A 15,194-nucleotide genomic window follows, 5' to 3' on the forward strand; every position below is an offset into this window, starting at 1 on the left:
TCTTTCTCGGCTTCACTGATGTACCCGATTTTGGTGATAGGTGAAGGGCATAAAGCAGGTATCTGACCTCTTTATGACGGTTTTTCCGTGCCTCAAGTAATCATTTACTTCCTTGCTTTGCAACCCGGTCCCCTCCATAGGTGCTGGCCAGCTTCTTCCAGTGCACCCAAGTCAGCTGGAGCAGGTGGGTGTTGCAGGGCCACACAACTCAAAGGCACAGGCTAAAACCTGAAACCACCGACACAGTGAGCTCTTCCACCAAATTTCGGCACGAGGGAGACAAAGGTTCATCCAAAGGCAAAGCTTATTTCCAACACTCAAGATTAATTCTGAGTGTGAACTGATAGAAAAAGGAGTTTACAGAGAATATTGTTATACACCAACAGCTTTTATTTCTTTTCCAAAACCTTTCACAAGATGGTAAAAAAAACTTTTACAACCACTCTAATTTGCATCTTCCATGGTTCCCCATCAGTTCTAACCCCGTGTGTGCCAAGCCCCTTTACTTACCATGCATCTAAAGTGATAGATACAGGCTATGAAATTCTTTATTCTATTTGTAGCAGCTTATGTAGGTGCAGCCAAATACCAAGCCTCAGGACAAAGTTGTACACAAAACTTTACAATGTAGAATTTGAATTTAAAATAGAGAACTTAAAATCTACACAAAAACTGGTAAAAATCAAGCACAAGTACAAGGACTGAAACTTAACCCAGGTGAAAAGGAAATAGCCATCTTCCTTTCAAGTGCCTTTATTCTGCTACGGAACAGTCAGTCAAAAAAAGATGTAAGCGTCTTTGTGGTTAGTTTAAATTATACACTCTGTTGATACTATGGACCAATTTAAAAGTTACACATACAGCAACAGATGTCCATCGGGCTCATGTGGATTGTTTACACAATCCAACGGGATTGCTGAAAACAAGTCAGGCAAAACTTGAAGAGAAAAATCCATGTGTAACTTCCCAACCCCCCGTCCCCCTCCCAGACAAAACTTTTACTGATGGGCACACTGCACCCCCGGTCCATGATGGCCACTTTCTTCATCAGAACTATCGTTGTAAGCTTCGCGCCTCTGGCCACCACCTGAGCCACGAGTGGTATCGAATTCCTGAAGATCCACTTCTTCTGCTTCACTGATTATGTTGGGGATGTCTGGTCTGGCAGGTAAAAGATCTTCAAGTTCCTAGGAGAATATTGAACGGACAGTGACACAAGATGCCGTAACTGTGTGCGCGCATCGCTGCGGCACTGCACAGTGCAACCCTCGCCTCCTTTGCCAGGAAGCAGGCCTTGCCCGCACACTGTTCTCTAAGACAGGTAAGCATCCTGGAGTCGGCCGCTGCCAGCAGTCCTGGGAACAGACCTCTCAGCTGCATAGCACAGCCTCCCAGAGGCCGGGGCTGCCCTCCATCAGGGGCCCTGGCCCGTATGTTCACTGCCCTACGGCTGCTGCACGTATCTGGGTTTCAACAGTGTTTCCCCTTGAACGTGAAAGTGTCCATGTCGTATTAGTGACCCCTGGCGGGCCCATGATCCACGAATTTGGCTAATCCCCATTTAAGGCCGCTCTGCTACGGGCCGTGTCTGCCACAGGTGATGCAGAGCGGCTGCTTCTGCATCGATTGCCAACCTTCCTCTCCACCACGGTAACACCATCACAGGGTGAATGTGTCATCGCATTGCTAAGAGGTGGTCTGCTGGGTTGTTAATCTCCCTAAGCAAGCGAGTTTCCTCTTCCTTCCCACTTTTGTTTCTCTTTCTTCCCTTTTAAAAATGGAACACCACCAGAGGCAAACTAGATGTGAAAACACCAGCTGCCAACTGTTCCCTGTGTGTCAAGCAAAGCTTCATGCACACCGGTGACTTGAAGAGCAGGGTGCAGGCTGAGGGGAATGCAGAATGATTGCCATTCTTGCATGATTAATTACACAGTTGGGAAAAGGGTGCGGGACATTTTAAAAAACCCCTCAACTCGCCCTTTCATTAACAAGTAAAGCAAGAAGTGGGATGATGTTCGTGTAACGCCTGATACACAGTCCTGACAGCAAGTGAGGCATGGCAGAGAGGTTAGAGTGCTGGACTAGGATCTGTGAGGTCCGGGTTTAAGTTTCCACTCAGCCATGAAACTTAGTGGGTGACTTTGGGCCAGTCAAAGACTCTCCACCAAACTGACCGTTCAGCAGAGGATACAGTGGAGAAGGAAGTTTATGGGAGCTGCCTTGGGCCCCTTGGACAGAAAACTGATTGGCTGTATTTTTTAAAAAAACTTGTTTGTACTGGTGAGCCCAAGTGTAAATACAAGCGATACAAGTGAGCAACCTGATTTGGGCAGTGGAATTCTGCTGGATTTCCTTGGCTTGGCTGCCCAAACACTAACCCACATTCTCTCTGCTTGATGTCTGCCTTGGACCGAGCGTTTGCCTGGGCACCTGGCAGGAAGGGGCTCTGCGAGGCCAGGTTGCACACACTCTGTCCACATGCCCAAAGTGCAGGACAGTTCTGCTTCTGCACATGTGACTCGTGGCCTGTGCGTACTTTGTGCCACGAAGGGGCCTGCTGAGGCCCACAGACCTGCTCGGCTGGCCTTGCTTCATGGCCAGGGCCACGCATGGGAAAGAGAAACAGATTCTGGCCACATCTCTGAACCCCTAGGAAATGCTCAAATTCACACTGTCTGTGAACAAGTGTAGCAGAGGCATGAAACTCTCATGCCCTCCTGCTGCTGCAACGACACACAAGAGGAGACCGAGCAGAGGGCCGGCTTGGCATACTTACTGTGAGCTTTTCCGGGCTAATCCAGTTATTTTCAGGAAACTGCACATCAAATTTTATATAAAGATCTCCCTTTTCAAAAGGATTGCGATACTGCGGCATTCCTTCCCCTCGAACGACACGGACGCAGCCTACAGTGAAGGACGGGACACACGCAGGGTTATTACGAAGAGGCAGCCGGTGCTGCTCTCCCCCTCTGCAGATGAGGACTTGTCGCTGGCTAAAGGCAGGCTAATCGCCACCTCCCAGGTCATCCCGGGCGCCACCAGTGCTTACCTGGTTCAATTACTTTCCCTGGAGGGTATTTCACCACAATCTGACGTCCGTCAAGGTGCTTAAAAGTGAACTGAAAGCCACACAGTGCTTCGACCAGTCCTATCTTGTGCGTCATGTGCAAGTCGTTTCCATCTCTCTGGAACACCTTGAGAAGGGGGGCGAAAGGAGGAAATAGGGATTGATGGGGGCAGGCCCACCGGCAGGTGTGCTAGCACCTGCACAAAGGGCCCAGACTACTCCACGGTCAGTGATAAGAACTGCTTTGGCTCACTTTGGTTGTTTTATTCCCTCAGTTAACTACTGCCTAATTACTGAATATCTTGAACATAAATCCCCAAGGGAAATGGGCTTGCAGGAAATGCAAAGGCATTGGCGCATGTTTACAGGTACTGGAACATGATACAGGCTGCCCACCTGTAAAGGTGATACATTATCTGTACAAGCCCTTGGAAAAACAGTTACTGAAATTTAGCTCCGCATCTGTTCTCTTGGAAAATGCATCAAACTGGATCCCCTGAGAAGTTTGGAAAGCTACGAGGATCTTTGCACATTTGTGTCGGTTTAAGCACAAACAAGATGCCGTGAAGAGGTTGCATGACTGTAGCAGAAGTGCCAATATCCAAAGAAGATATTCCAATGTCTGTTTCAGAGGTGCGCTTCAAACCAAGTCCGACTACAGTCTAAATACAGACAACACACAAGCTCAACAAGCACTCCCACATGGAGCCGGGGCCTCCCTCCCTCCCCTCTGCAGCAGCCAGGTGACAGCAACTCAACAGGTTCCTGATACATCCAAAGATGTGTCCTTCTGCTCTTGGAAGGGCTGGTTTCACCCTTCATGCTTTTGTGTACAAAACTGAAGATCCACAGTGAAGTTCTGAGTGTGCAATCCTTTGGTAAGCAGGAGCACAAGAGAGTGCAGAGCTCCACTGACAGCTCACAGTTGCCTGGATCAACCCTCCGATCATGCATTTAATGAAACTTCACTATCCCAGCCCTCCAGCGCTCTGGGCCCTCCCGTAAAAGACAGCTCTGTGTCTCGAGTAGCGCGTTACCTCGTGTTCCTTTTCTTGGAGCAGGAGGACTATGTCACCCGGCTCCACACCTGGGGCTTGATCAGCTTCTCCAGTAAAGGTGATTCGCTGCCCATGCTTCATTCCTTTGTCTACATGAACTTCAAGGATCTTCACTTCTTTTATCACCTTCTTCCCTTCGCATTTTTTACAACGATCTTTTTCATTGATGACTTCCCCTGGAAAGAGATGGCATGTTAGAATCTCTAGATCTTGTTCCCGGCCGACCAGCAGGATGCTCATGTCCACAAGCAACGCTTTCCTGGATCACGTCTCATCTCATCTAGTCTGAGAGGCATCATTTAGTGGGGGCATGCTGGCATGGTCCAGGGTCTTCAGATGAGCGACTTCCTAGTCAAATGCTTTTCAAGTTGAAAAGGAGGTTAATGCAGAGTCACCACTGGATGTGTCTGTATCATATAGCTCAGCAGAGAAGAGCCAACTCTCACTTTGCAACAGGGGTTCAGCAGCTCAGGTCCAAAGCGCAGAGCCTTAGGCCTGGCATCCAGATCCAGGCTTCCTGAGGTCCTGCCCCAGGGCTGCCAGACTTTGCACGCCACCTCACCTTCTGGAAGGCCCAGTAATTCTCCTATGGCTTAACTACAAGCAACCCTGTCCTTTTGTGCCACCTTCCCACGGGGTAGAATCTTCTCCCCCCACTGCCTCAAAGAGCTTCTCTGAGAGAGGTCCAGTATCGATGCTTGAAAGCGAATGTTTCAACATTGCTTCCCTAGAGTTCTACCCACACTCGGAAGAGGAATACAGGAACCATGTGAGAGAGAAACAGAAGGCCTATACACTGGAGCAGATTTTTTCTACGAGGTTTTTAAAATTGGTTTGTGTTCTGGATTCCTCCATTACCGGAGCAGCAACTGCACCCCTCCTGCAGGGTAAAGGTTAGGCCTGACGTGGTTCCGTTTCCAACTGAGAATGAATCACCAGGGGAGCTCCCTGCGCTAAGCAATTATGCACGTGGCAAACCTGATCAACCCTGGAATGCTGAACATCAGAGAAGACTCGTCACACCTGTGACAGCGAGGCAAAGCAGGCAGCTAACCTCTCCAAGCAATTCCACCGGAGAATCACAAGCTTTCTGCCCAGTAAGCTGCAGCCCAGCTCTCAAGTCACTGGCATAAAGGTCCTTACAAGATGGGATCACGCCTGCCAAAATACATGGGACCCCTCCCTTTTCCAAAGGTCATGGAAGAACTGGTTGGCCTACCTTCTCCATTGCAGTCAGAGCAGACAGACTGCATCTGCTGAACCATCCCAGGAGCCAGCTGCCGGATCATGATGCGCATACCTCTGCCTCGGCAAGCCGCGCACTTCTGAACTGCTCCAGTTTTACCCCCTTGACTGGATCAAAAGGCACTGATTACACATCAATGTAAAGACAAACATCAAGCAAATATTTGCAACTTTTGAGTTCAACTAGTGGCCCTGGAGTGCCCAACAGCGCAGCAACTGAAAGAAACAAGCTTACAAAACTGACTTATAGAAGGACGTGAGTTTGTTGTATTCAAGCCTTGGTAATATTTAAAACTTCGCTCAGCTTCTTTCAAAGATTGTTATTCATCATTAAAGCATGAATTAAAAAACACAACTCACCCGTTACATGAACTACAAAGGACATTCTTGCTAAGTTGTAGTTTGGTAGTCTTTCCATTATATAGATCTTCTAAAGAAACTCTGCCGAGAAAAAAGATTAGTTCTTTAGATGAAATACAAGTATCAGCAAAGGATTACCAAAGTATCTTGCTTCATACACAACTTTATTTCATCTCTTCTCTATATCAAGGGGCTTGGGGTGATATAGATGGTGGCCCTCCTCATAGCAAACTTGTGAGACAGGTAACCTTCAGGGAGTGCAACAGGCTCAAAGGCACACACGGAGTTTCATGACTGAGAGCACACCTGAACTCAGGTCTAGAGCAGAGACAGGGAACCTCTGCCTAGATATCTAATCCATCCCAATCAGGCCTATGCAGCCTTGGCTCCCTCTCCGAGTCTCACTCTTGGGGGCAGAAAGGTGAAGCAGCCCTTTTTATCGCTGAGTGATGTTCTGATTGAGATACTTGCTGTGGGCTCTCCCACAATCAAGGCATTCAGGATGCAGCTGGACAGCCGTCCACGAGGGAAGGCTTATCTGGGAGTCCTGCACTGAGCACGGGCTGGACCCAATGGCCTCCCCGGCCCCTTCCAAATCTCCTAGTCTAGGATTTTCCAGCAGGGAGAGGGGAGCCTTGCTGGCCTGCATTCTCCCCAGCAGGGGAAGGAGCTGGCTGGTGCAGTGACCCCCAGCTCAGGTGGGGGCCGGACTGCAGCTCTGTTGGGGCAACGGGGGTGCAGGTGGTGCTCCCAGGACTGGCGCAACCGCTGCAGAGGTGCTGCTCTGGCTGCTGCCTGAGCTGAACTGCTCATCCGGCCCTCACCCCACTCCACCACGTGCAGGCCGTCCCACGCTGCGTAATGCCGCCCCCACTTGCTGAACCACCAAGCTGGAGCCACAGCTCACAATCCAACTGAGAACCAGGCGGCACAGGGGGGTGCCCACACCCACTGACATCCTCTGGCCCAAGCAGAGCCAGCTATGGGTCGTCTACCCCCACCCAGGAGTTCCTCACAGGTGCAAGTGCCCAAACACTAAGTTAAGTGGCAAAAATGTCTTCCAGACAATGAAGTTGTGCCAGCTCTGCTTTTACTGCCGAGGCCCAGCAGGCTTGTGCTGGCTGGAGCAGCCGGGGGTGAGGGGGCTCCCTCTCCACCCCCGCCCCAGCCTCCAGCTCTGTGGGGAGTCTTGTCAGAGAAGGTGACTAGGGTGGAAGATCTTGCGGTCCCTCAGCTGATCCCAACATGCCCTTGAAAGCAGGGCAAGCCAACGGGGTAAGGCACTGCCCCCTCCACAGCCACCCAGAAAGGACTTCCCACTGAATTTAGCAGAGAAAGAATTCCATAGCATTCAACACCCTGCCAGCCACTTTCAAGGGAACATGCGATTGCTCCTAAGATACATTAAGCAGTCTCAGAAAATTTAAAACACTGACAAGAGCTAACATTGTTGGCACCACATGGGTCTTCCCAGTGAGTTTAATCTGGCACAACCATCTAGAAGACACCCTCTGCTTGTCCACCATCCACCTTATTTCCAGCAAAATAAAGGAATTTATGCTAGTGCAAGTAGGGGGGAATTTTTCAGCCTAAGGACCCAATTCACTTTCACAAAGCTCTTGGGGGACACATTCTGGTGGGGGGGTGAGAAAAAGGGGGGCAGGAACAAAGCCTGAAGGGATGAGGCCAAAAATCTGTAACTGCCAGTAACCAAGCCTCAGAAGAGGGATTTTAACTTTTAAAAGTGGGGTGTGATTAGCACAGAAAGCAAGAACTAGCAAGTGATCACTCACTGGAGGAGGAGGTTGCTACCAACTGGCCCTGCGTCTGAAGTTCCCCAGCCCTATTCTAGCATTTGCAAATTCATAACATTCATAAGACAGTAGCAATAGCAATTGTTGGTCTAATACAGTCACACTGCTAGAATGCTGTGCTCCAAAGAGAGCAGCCAGCAGCATGTACCTGGCCCCTATTCAAAACACTGCATTGTCTGCCCTCTAGAATGAAAACAAGCGTCTACACCAATGTAACCTACATTTTGCATCCTGTACAAATCAGGACAACAGCAGCAAATGGGCACTTGCTTAATTTTGCTTCATTGATTCTGCTTCTAATGTTATTTAAATGCAGGCCCCAAAAGGCCTGGTCAGGAAGCTACACGGGACATAAAGGACACAGCTGGCTTCCCAGCACCAGCCTCAGAAAGTTAGGCCATGCATGCATTTCCCTTAGCAATTGCACAGGCTAGCTTTTGCTCAGAACGTGGCATTCTTAGGTTGCTCAGCTCTGCATATATTACTGCTTGCTTGGCGCATTTGCAACCTCAGGTCCAAGTAGTTAATACTTCCCCTTCTTCCGATGGACTGGAGCAATTATTCTGGAATGGGAAAATGCCCTTTTTTCTTCCCTTGCTGTTCCAACTTGTCCATTTCTAATTGTAAAGGGGTGCTGAGCAACTTGAACTATGGTGCCTTCCATCACACTGAATTGGCACCATCACAGCTTAAGTCGATCATGGCTTCCTCATTACACTAATAAGTTGTTCTGCCGCAGTGATTAGTTCTCCCCAACCCCTTGTAGACTTACCAAAGCCCTCACATGTGGGTGAGGCTGTAATATTCCACTTACTGACCATCTTATGCCTTATTTACTTCTGTTGTGAACCTTTCTTAGGGACTTTCTTCCACCAGGCAAAGTTAAAGTTCTGGTGGTCTCAAGCTGAGACAGAAGGTGCAGAACCACGGCATGGGTCAGCACCGTATAGTAGGGCTCTAGTAAAATGGGATGCCTCTTTCATCTCTTCCTAAGAGTAACATGTTTGATTGACTCTCTTTTATTCATTAATCAACCAGACATGCAAGTTCAATCATACGTATTGAAAGTACTGTAACTTCCAGCCGTAAAATTTTCAGCACACCTTCAGGTATCACTCTACAGCTCCTTGGATGATTTGCAGTTTGAAGAGGCCCTCTCCTGCTCTTAGTCTATTGCCACAGATCATGTAAAGTGTTATTTTAATCTTTACAGCCATAAACTGCTTGGGATCGGGGTTCCTTAAGGATCACTTTCTCCCCTGTGAACTTGCCCAGTTTCTAAGAACCTCCTTAGATGCTTCTTCCAGTACACCAACCTTCAGAGCTGAAACAGGCGAAATTTCACAAATTGGTGTAGTGCTCCCCCTAGTCACACTTCGATCATGCTCTTATATTCTTTTACGCTAACTCAAGATTGGTTAGTAGATCAAGCTCTATGGACAGATCTCTAGGTGATCTGCAGTAGATTTTAATGAATGCAAATAAAATCATAAAAGCTTTTAAAAACTGCCACAGCTGGCCTTGTGTAGGTTGTTTTTCAGCCTCAGCCGTCCCCATTTGTAGGACTACTGATAGTCACCTTGGATTAGGTCTTCATCCAGCTTTGCTGGCCAGCTCTACAGCAAGGATTTCCCGTAACTCACAGGCGGAATTGCATATAACCCAGTGCTCATGGGGTGCAGTAGATCAGTGCCTCTGCCCTATGAGCTATCACTCTGTGTCAGACTCTGGTTTGTAGACCTCTGGTGCCAGTAAGAAAAATGAAGTCAGCCCCACAAGCCTGAAGTTCCTTCGCTCCTGATCCTGTTCATAATCCTCTGCTGCTTTTATTTATCTAAAGCCTATGCTACCCACTGTAAGAACCAGATATGAATTTCTAAATGAGTACTGTCACGTGCCAGGTATTACCTGGAATGGATGTCTGGTGCAACTCCTGGCTTTTCCATCAACCGACCCACCAAAGGAAGCCCCAATCCAGAATTTTCTTCAAACGGGAGTAAATCCTTGCTAAATTAAAATCTCAGCTGAGCTGGAGTCAGAAATGTTTTGCAGGGCAGCAGGAAGTACACTAGTCTCCTAAGTAGTGGCTGAACACAGAGTTGTGTGTACCCCACAGAACTGTGCCATTGTATCTTACGCCCTTTGCGTCAGCCCAGGCGCATTCATTAGAAGGGATCATTCTATCAGTCAATGAGCACTAAGTCAGTTATGCCCAGGAATTATAGACTCTGAAATTAAAGAGTTCAAGTAATAGCTTAAAGCTCTCAAAAAACATTGTATCAGAAGTGCTGTTTCTGTATTGAGTAACCTTCAGCTTTAAGTCAATTGTACTATAGGTGCTTCTATTTGCTTTGAGAACTTAAGTAAACAGAATTAATTACATGTTCAAGAGCTCTCCTCAGAAACAATTAACCAAGTACTTACTTAAGTGGATGCATCATATCTTCACCTCTTCTTCGCCCATTGCGACTTCTGCTCTGATTGCCCATGAAACTGAACAGCCCCCCACCAAATATGTGGGAGAAAATATCGTCCATTCCTCCACTTCCACCACTACCTTCTCGGAGGCCTTGTTCTCCATATCGGTCATATAATTCACGTTTCTCTGGATTTGAGAGAACTTCATAGGCGAAGCTTATTTCTTTGAACTGAATAGGAAGAAAAAAGCCAGTAGAAACCCCACTATAAGTCTGGCAGTATCACATATCATCAGGGCAGGTACTATAGAACACGGCTACCAGTTTCCCTGGAACTGTTTTATAGGTAGATACAGGGACAATGCCTGGCTTCTAAGAACAGGAAGACTAACTCCATTGGCATCAAACACTTCTACATCCTCTATTAACCCACATTTAACAGAGAGGCTGCTTCCAGGGATGCAAGTTCATCTTGTTATACACAAGGTATCCATGCATGTACTGTAATTTGATTTCAGGCATCTTACTAGCCATCATTCACAAGCCTTCCCCATTAGTCACATTCAGATCCTGCTGGGTCAACAGGCACGTAGTCTTTAACAGCTCAGCTGACAAGACACCGACACCTTTGATGGCTACAGGTACACCTTGCTGTTTCTCCAATGAGCGTATACATATTCGGGGCATCCAGGCATTAGTTCAGGTTATCCTAAAAACAGCTTTGAGATCACAGAAGTTCTCAGTGACCAGACCTGTGGGTTTATGAATGGGCATGGGTACGGGCTGGCAGACCTCAACAATTTAATGTGAACACTATTTGTAACACACCGTGACTCCCTATGGTGTGACTTCATGACCATTTACCTCCACAAATGCTTTTTTCAGCAATTCACAACTTGGAGTACAAGTTCATAAGCCACTTTTCTCATTGTTGCATCAAGGTGCACTATCCATGTTTTAGTAGCAGGTTGGTGAGAGGAAAAGACTTACCTTGTCACCAGCATTGGGATTCTTATCAGGATGGTATTCTTTGGCAAGCTTCCTGTAGGCCTAAATGGAAAAAAAGAAGCCAGTATCACAAATTAGTGGACAACAATGCAGCATTCTGAAATGCAGGCACAACTCCCAGTTACCATGTTAAGCTAAGCCTACTGAAATTGCGAGGCTACTAGGATTGCAAGCATTGTTGGAAACAGAGCCCTATCTAGCCAGCCTGAACAGTTTTCATGACAGACATCACTCTTAGTACAAGTTCAAACAGAACACTTCTCCTGTTATAGTATTCTGACTTCTAGGCAAAACAACACCTTCCTCCATTTTGTAGACTTGAATGAAAAACTGCATAATGAGAAAGCAGCATGACTCTCTCCTGTCTAGGGCGACCAAATATAAAGGCGGAATCCTGGAATGCACAGCTTGCCAGGCTGAAATCCCCTGTGGTATGCCATGACTGAACGTAAGAAAGCTCTGCGTTTCTCTTCAGGTCCCCCTCTGAATATTCACCTCTGCTGGTGAAAAAAACGGTGGCAGGGACTACTCTTGCAATCCTCCCCAACACATTCCCATCACATTATGGTTGAGATACAACTAGGGCAGCCAGATACAGAAGAGGACAGGGGCCACGCACCTTGAATGACTGTGAGAAATCTTATTTATTATATTCTATGTATTAAACAGCTCACATTTCTCTAGGCAGTTTACGATTTAAACTATTCTAACACAAATGAAACTGCAATAAAAACAACAATATATGGGAATATAAAACTAATAAACCTGGTGACCTGACATACAATACAGTATCAGGTGGATAGAAGAGGTAAAACCAAGTTGCAGGTTTATCTTGCATGAATTTCACAGCAAGTATAAGCAGCAGGACAAATCACTGCAACTATCAATAGTTGCATAGTACTCAGAAATATTGATAGCATTAATATCATGATAGCATTAAGGGAACACGGTTCTATCCTCTTTTGCATCTGGCCACTCTAGATGTCACCCCCTTACAGATGTTAGCCTGCTAACTAAGTGTTGCCGTTTTAAGAATTAAATGTGGATTCTTCAGCAATCTATTAAACAAGTGAGCAACAGGTCAAGCTTCAGATATTTGGACTACAAATCCTAGCATCCCCGATTACTAGCTATGCTGGCAGAGGTTTTGGAAAGTTGAAATCCAAAACATCTGGCAATGCACCTTCTGACCACATTTGATGTATTTTCGCCAATTAGCATAGTCCAGAGACCACCTTATAGCAAGTGCCAAGACTTATATATGCAGAGTGGGAATCTTGATCTCTGCTCCCAAACCAGGGCCTTGCATGCCACACTTAACTACCTTTGATACTCCCAGAGCTCAAAAACAGCTCATTATGAAAGGAATGCATGTATGCAAACGCGTGTGAAAAAAGGGGCTCAAACTCAGACCTGGGAGAGCTATGGAGCCATCTGGGTGACACTGGGCAGGCCCAGACTCTCAGCCCAACCTACCTCACAGGGTTCTTGCTATAAGGATAAAATGAGTTATGTAAGCTTCTTGGGTTCTTCACAAGAGGAAAAAAGATGGGATATAAACGCAATGTAATCACAATCAGCATGAGATTAAACATATATGGAGAATGCAATCCCACTGCTTTTCATGAAAGGAAGCTTCATGCAGGTCCACTTAAAACATTCAAACATTTTCCATTTCACCTAACAACAATTTGTCAAATATATAGCGGCCACACTTATTAAGTGCATCCTTTAACTTAACCACAGCCCCAGAGTTTTGTCCATATGAGTGGCTTGAAAAACTCTCATTTCCATGAAATTCTTCCTCATGCACCTTTCCAGCTTTCATATTAGACTCATTTGTTTCAACAGAAAATATATCAAAAGCCAAAATACAGCCCACTTAAAAAATTGTTTAGAAGGGGAAGGCAACTAATGTTACCAACCACTTGCAATTTTAAGTAACACTTTCAGGGGTGTGAGCAGAGAGATAAATAAACAGAACATAGGATTTTTTTTGGTTTCACTCTATCATAAGGGCCTCATTTTGCTGTTGAACTCAAAATCTATCCTCACATGCTTTCTTCCAAGACATCTGCTTCCATAATGAACAATACCCAAGCCAAACAAATTAAGGTATCACATGACTAGATGGAGAGGATCTATTTCCTATCAGCAGGGCCCTTCAGTCAAAAACAGGCTGGACCTGGTGATCGAGCTGCTGAACACTCCAATGTAGAATGACACATTCCAACCGTGGATGAGGGAAAGAAGTAGGTTATGTGTTACAAAGACATAAGACAGTTAAGCTGCTGAAAGGCGCAACCTTACTTAAGGACAAGAATTTCTCCCCCCTTTTAAAAGGCTGTGACACCAGCCCCACCCCAGAATGGGTGAGAAGGGATCATCTACAGAGGAAACAAAGCTGAGACTGAAACCCGAACTTCTGGGAGCAGATATGGTTCATGCTAGAACAGGATGGAATTTAACAAAGTAATAAATAAAGGGGAAAGTATAGGTCCTGGATCATTTTAATGATCATAACTACGAGGTAATCTTCAGGTTCCCAAGTGACATGTGATTGGGGTGGAATAAAAAAGAGAACAACAGTGGGAGAAGAAAAGTGGACAGCAAATGCCCAGGCAGTTCGCACCCTCAAGAGATAACTCTTATGAGACACAGGAAGGCAGGAAAGAGGAAGAAAAGCTGGTGTGATGGGGGGATATAAATGACCTGTTTCACCACAGCGAATACCACAAACAACTCCAGCAAAACACAAATCTGGAAGGAGGGGGAAAAGGGAAAGCTGCCCCTTGCCAGCACAAAGCAACACTTAAATCATAACAAAGTGGAGGAAAAGGAAGAAGGAAATTAGATGGAAATTAGTAGTGCTGAGTTTTGCCTTGCTGTCACCCCACAACAGCTCACAGGATGTAGGGTGGTTAGAAAAGCCCCAGTGGGGAGCTAATGCACAGCACTCCCTTCTGGCCTCAAACAACCAATCGGTGATGCAAACCTGATGCATGTGTATAGGAGAGGAAACAAAAAGAAAAGCAGTGCGGGGAGAGGAAATGCAGCCAATTATTGGGGGGGGGGGGGGGCAAAACCAGCCTGGGAGGGGGGAAGAGAAGCAAGGAGCAGGCAGAAGGAAAAAGCACCACTCTGGGGAGAGGGAAGGACAAGTGCAGAAGGAAGAAAAGGTATGGGGGGCACTAAAGAAAAAACAAGGGAGAAGCGAGAGGGGGAAAATACCAGTGGGGGTGAAAAGAACAAGTGGGGCCATCTGACAAGGAAAGAGCAGCAGGCAGGAAAGAAGGAAATGCAGAGAAACGGTGGGGGAGTCCACCGTTGAGGGGGGCACGAGAGGACGGGAGTAATTAAGAGGGATCTCCCCCACTTTCCTTTTCGGGCCTCCCCGCCCCCCGCTGCGCAGACCAGGGCAACCCCTCCCCCCCCCCGCCAGGCCTACTCACCTTCCACCTACGCAAAGCGCTCCCGCGGGATCACCTCGCGGTGGCCTGCCCGTGCCCCCCCCCCCGGCCGGTGCCCGTGCCCGTGCCCCGTCCCTCCCGCCCGCCCGCGCCGAGGCCTGCCCGGCCTCGGCGAGCGTCTCCAATGACCCCGTCACGACGCGCCCGGGCGGTGCGAGGGCGGAAGCAGGCCGGCGGCCCTCTCGCCCCCCGCCCGGGCTCCGCCTGCCGCCCTCCGCGGGCCCCCCGCCTCCTCGGACCTTCTTCAGCTCGTTGTCGGAGGCGCCCGGCGGCACGCCGAGCAGGTCGTAGAGCTTGGTGTCGACCACATTCGCCATGGCGGGCTGGAGCGGTCCGGGATGGGGAAGGCCGCCGCGCCGGCTCGCTGGGGAGGGAAAGGCCGCGAGGCACCGGGACGGCCGTGAGCGAGGAGGAGGAGGAAGGAGGAGGGGGACGGAGAGAGACCGAGAGGAAGGGGAAGGCCGTCGGCACGCACGGCAACGTCACCACGCCGCGCCGCGCGCGCCGCCCGGAAGGCAACGGGCGCGAGGGGAAAGGCCCCGCCCCTTCCGCCGCCCGCCTCGGGCACAGGCCCCGCCCCCTCGCCGGGGAGACGCGCCCCTTCCTCCCGCCCTCTGGCGGAGGCTGCTGGCTGAGGCCGAGGCTGTGGAGGGAGGAGGGCGAGGGCGGGGAAAGCGCGGCATGGATCGAGCGGAAGGGATCCGGATTCTAATTTAACGGGTTTTTCCTCATCTCAGAGAATCTTGGGATTT

The 15,194-nt window shown here is 48.3% G+C and overlaps 1 protein-coding gene across 1 annotated transcript; it reads right to left on the bottom strand.

Annotated features, from left to right (window-relative positions):
• Window positions 1–367: 367 nt before the first annotated feature.
• DNAJA2 (DnaJ heat shock protein family (Hsp40) member A2) lies at window positions 368–14,908 on the bottom strand. The gene is made up of 9 exons (XM_044427861.1): window positions 14,682–14,908; window positions 10,955–11,014; window positions 9,972–10,195; window positions 5,734–5,814; window positions 5,348–5,481; window positions 4,108–4,304; window positions 3,053–3,197; window positions 2,780–2,907; window positions 368–1,187 (listed from the first exon to the last, which is right to left on the bottom strand). The coding sequence occupies exons 1-9, from the start codon at window positions 14,757–14,759 to the stop codon at window positions 999–1,001; spliced, it is 1,236 nt and encodes a 411-aa protein (XP_044283796.1). The 5' UTR covers window positions 14,760–14,908; the 3' UTR covers window positions 368–998.
• Window positions 14,909–15,194: the final 286 nt, after the last annotated feature.

This window comes from Varanus komodoensis, unplaced genomic scaffold, assembly GCF_004798865.1.
Source record: "Varanus komodoensis strain SLA01 unplaced genomic scaffold, ASM479886v1 scaffold19, whole genome shotgun sequence".
NCBI lineage: Eukaryota > Metazoa > Chordata > Lepidosauria > Squamata > Varanidae > Varanus > Varanus komodoensis.

Coding starts and splice junctions, on each gene's coding strand:
- DNAJA2 (XM_044427861.1), bottom strand. CDS start 14,759: ATGGCGAATGTGGTCGACACCAAGCTCTACGACCTGCTCGGCGTGCCG. Junction 11,015..14,681: donor CCGACAACGAGCTGAAGAAG/GTCCGAGGAGGC, acceptor TTTTCCATTTAG/GCCTACAGGAAGCTTGCCAA. Junction 3,198..4,107: donor TCCAAGAAAAGGAACACGAG/GTAACGCGCTAC, acceptor CCCCTTCTCAAG/GTGTTCCAGAGAGATGGAAA.